At 48.6% G+C, this 7309-nt stretch overlaps 1 protein-coding gene across 1 annotated transcript in view; it reads right to left on the bottom strand.

Moving 5' to 3' along the window:
- ITGAL (integrin subunit alpha L) overlaps window positions 1–7309 on the bottom strand; it is a 51554-nt gene that overhangs the window by 38649 nt on the left and 5596 nt on the right. Inside the window, 5 exon segments of the mRNA XM_017881424.1 lie at window positions 950–1100; window positions 1254–1386; window positions 3628–3773; window positions 6064–6194; window positions 6316–6433. Of these exon segments, the coding sequence (XP_017736913.1) occupies window positions 950–1100; window positions 1254–1386; window positions 3628–3773; window positions 6064–6194; window positions 6316–6433 (679 nt within the window).

The raw sequence follows: 7309 nt of genomic DNA, 5'->3' as shown, positions 1-7309 counted from the left end.
ACTTTGTCTAAAAAAAAAACAAAAAAAAAAAAAAGAAAAGAAAAGAAAGAGAAGAGAAGAGAAGGGGGGGAGGGGAGGGACAGGGAAGGAAGGGAGGAAGGAAGGAAGGAGAGAAAGAAGGAAGAGAAAGAAAGATCACAGAAGCTGCTCCCAAATGACCCTCTCCTAAATTCCTTCTAAAGGTCTGTTTTATTTAGGTAAGCCCTTAGCACAAGATCAGATACTCAGTAAGTGCTTATTACTCTTTGTGTTTCTAATATGATGTCCTAGGGGAGTTCTTTTTTTTTTTTTTTTTTTTTTTTGAGACTGAGTCTCGCTCTGTTGCCCACCAGGCTGGAGTGCAATGGCGCGATCTCGACCTCCACCTCCTGGGTTCAAGCAATTCTCCTGCCTCAGCCCCCTGAGTAGCTGGGATTACAGGCGTGTGCCACCATGCCCAGCTAATTTCTGTATTTTTAGTAGAGACGGGGTTTCGCCACGTTGGCCAGGCTGGTCTCTATCTCCTGACTTCAGGTGATCTGCCCGCCTCGGCCTCCCAAAGTGCTGAGATTACAGGTGTGAGCCACCACGCCCAGCCATTTTTGTTTTTTGTTTTTTGTTTCTTGAAATGGAGTCTTCCTCTGCCACCCAGACTGGAGTGCAGTGTTGCGATCTTGGCTCACTGCGTCCTCTGCCTCCTGAGTTCAAGAGATTCTTGTGCCTCAGCCTCCGGAGTAGCTGGGATTACAGGCACTCACCACCACACCTGGCTATTTTTTGTATTTTTAGTATAGATGGGGTTTCTCCATGTTGCCCAGGCTGGTCTCAAACTCCTGGGCTCCATTGATCCACCTGCCTCAGCCTCCCAAAGTGCTGGGATTACAGGCATGATCTGCTGAGCCTGGCCTGATGTCCCAGGGGAATTTCTGTATTCAGCCTCCTGAGCCCTCTCCCAGGGCCTGTCACTCACCCTCAATGACATAGATCTTCTTCTGCAGCTCAGTGAATAGATCTTTCAGCTTCTCAAATGTGTCCAGAATTTTTACAAACTCGCTCGCAGGTTTTGAGGCAAATTTGTGAAGTGTCTCCTGACTCTCCTTGGTCTGAAAATGCTTTCCAATCTGTGAGGGAGTGGAGAATGAGGAGCTGAAAGCCCCCAAACCTCAGTCCAGTTTGCTATTATTTTCACAAGAGTTTGGCCCCAGGAAGAAAGGGGCCTGGGGTTCAGAAAGAGGAGAGGGAAGGCGAGATGTAGAAAGCAGCTGGGACCCTACCCCGATGATGTAGCGGATGATGTCTTTGGCTGCATCGATGTTGCCACTGTCAGTGGCCTCCCCATCCGTGATGATGATGAGCACTTTGGTGGCATCTGGCCGGGCCCCCAGCTCCTCCCGGAACACCTCTGTCCTGTGTCCAGGAAAGGAGGAGGTGAGAGACTCCCCCAAACCAGGGCCTGAGGTCTCCTTCCCCACCTGCTCATCAGGTCACTGCCATACTAGTTACGCAAAAGCCCTTCCTGGATCGCCCAGGCCGGGATTCCAAGCCTGCAGCTTGGAATCCTGCAGTCACCTCTAAACCTCCTTGCTGCCACTCCTTTCCTTCTGGACCAGTGGTCCTCACATTGCATCCTGGGCAGTCCAGGGGGTGTCCCAGAGCCCGTGGGCAGGAGGAGGAGGTTTTGTGAGGAATGACTCTGGGCTTCCCACCCTCCATTGCAACCACATGGCCACCACTCTTTAGTCAGTTACAGATGTTGATCCAAGTGAGATTTCAATGTGGAAGAGAGGGTCCCACAGCTTAAGAAAATTGGGGAGTCACGCTTCCAGAGCACACTCTTCCAGCACCTCCTCTGCCTTCCCATAGTCCCCAGCCCGCCTCCCGATCTCTACTATAGCAGTGAACCCAGTGAATTACCATGACTTCTCTGTCAATTTTCCCCCTAAACCATGAGTTCCTCAAGGAAAGGACCATGTTGTATTTGTTGCTGTATCTCTGGCTCCCAGCACAGAGGAGGTGCTTGTGCATGTGAGATGAAGGAGGGAGAACTAGTGTTACAGCTCTTTTAGAATTTGTCTAGCAGGCTTTCTGTTTTTTGCTAAAATCCTCCACCCTCAAAAAAATTTAAAAAATAAATAAAGAAGGGAGAACTGAACACGAGATGGGCCAAGGCTAAAGATTTCTGCCCTGGGAGTTCCAGACCAGTCTGGGCAATATAGCGAGACCCCAACTCTACAAAGATGAAAACAATTAGCCAGGCATGGTGGTGTGTGATTGTAGTCCCTACTCAGGAGGCTGAGGTAGGAGGTTCGCTTGAGACTAGGAGTTTAAGGCTACAGTGAGCTAGGATCACGTCACTGCACTCCAGCCTGGGCAACAGAGTGAGACCTGACTCTAAAAAAAAGAAAAAGAAAATTCCTGCCTTGCCCACAACCTCCCTCTGAGCAAGTTGGGTTGGCCGTAGCTCTTGCTGGAACAGCAGGGAGATGTGAACCGTTTTACCCATGAACACCTGCTATCAAGACCTCTGGTTCTATCTGGATGCAAAATGCTTCTCCAATCTCCATCCACACAGACATGTGCCTATTGCGGGTCCTGTTCATGAATTTCCACCCTGGCTTAGACAACCATTGTCTCTATCTGGATTTTTCAATAGCGTCCTAACTGGCCCTATCGCTTCTACCCGCCTTTGCCCCCTCTACAGTCTAATATCAACCCTGCAGCCAGAGGGATCTTTTAAAAAACATAAATCAGATCATCACTCTTCTACTCAAAACCTTTAATGACGTCTCATCTTACGCAGAGGAAAGCCAAAGTCCTCACTATGGCCTCCAAGTCACTAACCCATCCAGACCCTCATGATCTCTCTGACCTTATCACCTACTATTTTCCCCCTCTCACTTATTTCCCTCCAGCCACATTGGTGTCGTGGCTCTTCATTTTTTAATTAATTTTTATTTTTTAGAGATATGATCTTGCTCTGTTGCCCAGGCTGGAGTGCAATGGTGTGATCATAGCTCACTGCAGCTTCAAACTCCTGGCTCATAGGCCGGGTGTGGTGACTCACACCTGTAATCCCAGCACTTTGGGAGGGCAAGGCAGGTGGATCACCTGAGGTCAGGAGTTTGAGACCAGCCTGGCCAATATGGTAAAAGCCCATCTCTACTAAAAATACAAAAAAATTAGCCGGGTATGGTGGCACAGGTCTGTAATCCCAGCTGCTTGGGAGGCTGAGGCAGGAGAATGGCTTGAACCTGGGAGGTGGAGGTTACAGTGAGCCGAGATCGCACCAATGCACTACAGCCTGGGCAACAAGAGCAAAACTCCGTCTCAAAAAACAAAAACAAAAATCAACCAACCAAACAAAAATGTCTGGGCTCAAGAGATCCTCCCACCTCAGTTTCCCAAAGCACTGGGATTACAGATTGTGCACCTGGCTTAGACTTTCTCTTTTGGATTTAATTAGTACGGAGTAGATTTCTGTTATGTACAACCAAAAGAACCTGCAGTAAAATTGTTCCACTTTAATTCAGACAATAAACTGCCCCTTACTGTACCTACCTACTGAGTTCCCATGCCCTGCAACTGGAAGAGGGTAGATCACCCAGAACAAATGACTGGACACGTGCTCTCCTGCAAAAGGGAACTCACGCGACATAGTTGATGGCACCAAAGGTGTTGGTCAACAGCAACATGTGCTTTACATGCTCCAGCAGAATATCAGGGTCCTTCTGTTTAACATAATCTGAGAAATCAAATTCCGTTTTGTAGCTTGTGGAAAACTGAACAGCAGCAAACTAGAAAAGGAAGGAAGAAATGATATTCAATTATATATCTCTTACAATTTGTCTGTTCCAAACTTCTCCTTCTTTTTTTTTTTTTTTTTTTGAGATGGAATTTCGGCCCCTCGTTGTTGCCCAGGCTGCGGAGCTGCAGTGGCCATGATCTTGCGCTCAGTTTGCAACCTCTGCCTCGCCGTTCCAGCGATTGCGCTGCCTCAGCCTCCCAAGCTAGCGTGTGATTACAGGGCACGCTGCCCACCACACCTGACTATTTTGGTGTGTGTGTGTCATTCTTAGTAGGAGGACGGTGTTTCACCAATTGGTCAGGCTGCGCTCTCGAACTTTCTGACCTCAGTGATCCACCCTGCCTCAGCGGCCCTCCTCTAAGTGCTGGGGGGTTACAGGCATGAGCCACAGTGCCCAGCCCCAAACTCTACTTCTTCTTTTTCAAGACAGGGTCTTGTTCTGTCTCCCAGGCTGGAGTGCAGGGCACAACCATAGCTCACTACAGCCTCAGCCTCCCAGGCTCTAGCCATCCTCCCTCATCAGCCTCCAAAGTAGTTGGGACTACAGGCATGTGCCACCACACTGGGCTAGCTTTTATTTTTTGTAGAAATGGGGTCTTGCTATGTTGCCCAGGCTGGTCTCGAACTCCTGGCTTCAAGTGATCCTCCCGGCTAAGCCTCCCAATGTACTGGGATTACAGGTGTGAGCCACTGTGCCTGGCTCAATCTCTTCTTGTACAGGACCTAGGCAACTCAGCTCCACATCCTTGCCTCAGATAATTCTTTTGAAAATGAGGCAATATACAAATAAGCACAGAAATAAAACAAAATAAACCTTGCTCCCTCATGTAATACTGTGTGTTGAGCTCCTATTCTCTGGGTCCACATATGTCACTGACAGGGATGGGTTCCAGTAGCCATATTTCTTCTGAGTGACCCTGCTTAACTAGACACCGTTGGCTGGGCCAGGGATCAACACCTGACTGAAGCTAGGCCAGCCAGAGCTTCTTCTCTGAGAATTGGGAATTTGCAAAGGGAGGCGTTGGTTGAGGGAAAGGTAAAAAGCCCTCTTGGAACTTTAACATGTGAACTTAGGAGCTTTCCATAGGTCCATGTGGTCTAAAGGTGCTAAGGGAGCCAGTCTACAGAGACTGAGAAAAGAGAATAAGGAAGCAAAGACTCAAAAAGAAACAGAAATAAGAACTAGCTGGGCACAGTGGCTCATGCCTGTAACCCCAGCACTTTGGGAGGCCGAGGCAGGAGGATCTCTTGAGGCTTCCGGGAGTCTGAGATCAGTCTGGGCAACACAATGATAAACCATCTCTACAGAAAATTTAAAACTTAGCCATGCATGGGCCAGGCGCAGTGGTTCACGCCTGTAATCCCAGCACTTTGGGAGGCCGAGGCGGGCGGATTACGACGTCAGGAGATCGAGACCATCCTGGCTAACACGGTGAAACTCCGTCTCTACTAAAAATACAAAAAATTAGACGGGCATGGTGGCGGACGCCTGTAGTCCCAGCTACTCCAGAGGCTGAGGCAGGAAAATGGCGTGAACCCGGGAGGCGGAGCTTGCAGTGAGCCAAGATCACGCCACTGCACTCCAGCCTGGGCGGCAGAGCAAGACTCCGTCTCAAAAAAAAAATAAAAAATAAAAATTAGTCACGCACAGTGGTGCACACGGGTAGTCCCAGCTACTTGGGAGGATCATTTGAGCACAGGAGTTTGAGGCTACAGTGAGCTATGATCGTGCCACTGCATTCCAGCCTTGGGGACAGAGTGAGACCCTGTCTCAAAAGGAAAAAAAGGCCGTGCACAGTGACTCACGCCTGTAATCCCACACTTTGGGAGGTCGAGGTGGGTGGATCACAAGGTCAGGAGTTTGAGACCAGCCTGGCCAACATGGTGAAACCCCGTCTCTACTAAAATACAAAATCAGCTGGGTATAGTGGCAGGTGCCTGTAATCCCAGCTACTTGGGAGGCTGAGGCAGGAGACTCGTTTGAACCCGGGAGGCGGAGGTTTCAGTGAGTTGAGATCGTGCCATTGCACTCCAGTCTGGGCAACAAGAGTGAAACTCCATCTCAAAAAAAAAAAAAAAAAAAAAAAAAAAAAGGAAATGAGAACTAGAGAGACTCCTAGAAGCCTTCAACCCCCTGGTTCTTATCCCTTCCAGAGGCCCAGTTATAGCCATGCCATAGGCTCTGAGGATACCACATACTAAAATTTCCTTTCATGGTTTAAGCCAGTTCAGGTAGGCATCTATTGCCTGCAACCAAGAATCCTAACTAGCATTTTTACCTGGTAGGAAGTGTTGCTGAGTTTCTTCATCACATCCTTCATGAAGTCCAGAATTTTCTGAAATTCATCTGGCTGCAAGCTCATCGAACCATCAAACAGAAATACCAGGTCTACGTTGCCCTTGATACATTCTGCAGAGGCCAGACGCAAGGAACCCAATGAAGCATCTCTGGTGTTTGACAGCCCATGCTGGTTCTCCCTAGGGGCAGCCACTTGGAGGTATTTTTACCCACTGAGTCCCCACTTCCTTACCCTGAAAACCAGGGCGCCCCTGCAGCATGGCACCCTGCAGATTCTGGTGGAAGAGGTAACACAGGCCACTCAGATAGGTGTTCTGGTCACACGTTCGAGACAGCCCAGGGTCACAGGCCTAAAGGAAGCAAAGGCCAAAGATTTGGGTCTCCTATTTGCTATGTGTCTTCTGGGCACCATCAACCAGAATAAGAACGTTCAGAGTCCTTTCTCACTTCCTCTATCCAACTGGTTACCAAGGCAAGGAATGTCTGCCTCCAGAGTCTCTAGTGTCTGTCCCTCCCATCCTACCAATGCTCTATGCCAATGGATGCTCACAGCCTGTAGGATAAAGTCTGGACTCCTTAGCTAGGCTTACATTGGGCACGACCCCACATTTCCAGGCCTGTCTTCTCCTGGTCCCAATCTCTCTCTCTGTGTTCCAGCCAAATCAGATTATCAAGATTCCCAGAATAAAAGGTGCCTCTTTCTTTCTTTTTCCCTTCCCTTCCTTTCCCCCTCCCCTCATTTCTTTCCCTTTCTCTTTCTTTCTTTCTTTCTTTCTTTCTTTCTTTCTTTCTTTCTTTCTTTCTTTCTTTCTTTCTTTCTTTCTTTCTTTCCTTTCTTTCTTTCTTTTCTTTCTTTTCTTTTCTTCTTTCTCTTTCTCCTTCTTTTCTTTCTTTTTCTCTCTCTCTTTCTTTCTCTGTCTTTTTTTTTTTTTGATGGAGTCTCGCTCTGTCGCCCAGTCTGGAGTGCAGTGGCGTGATCTCGGCTCACTGCAACCTCTGCTTCCCAGGTTCAAGCGATTCTCCTGCCTCAGCTTCCTGAGTAGCTGGGACTACAGGCGCCCACCACCATGCCCAGCTAATTTTTGTATTTTTAGTAGAGACGGGGTTTCACCATGTTGGCCAGGCTGGTCTCGAACTCCTGACCTTGTGTCTACTCACCTCGGCCTCCCAAAGTGCTGGGATTACAGGAGTGAGCCTCTGCACCCGGCCTTTTCTTTCTTTCTTTC

This window comes from Rhinopithecus bieti, unplaced genomic scaffold (assembly GCF_001698545.2).
Source record: "Rhinopithecus bieti isolate Rb0 unplaced genomic scaffold, ASM169854v2 scaffold_13243, whole genome shotgun sequence".
NCBI classification, from domain to species: Eukaryota; Metazoa; Chordata; class Mammalia; order Primates; family Cercopithecidae; genus Rhinopithecus; species Rhinopithecus bieti.
This window is presented reverse-complemented; position numbering and strand designations above follow the sequence as displayed.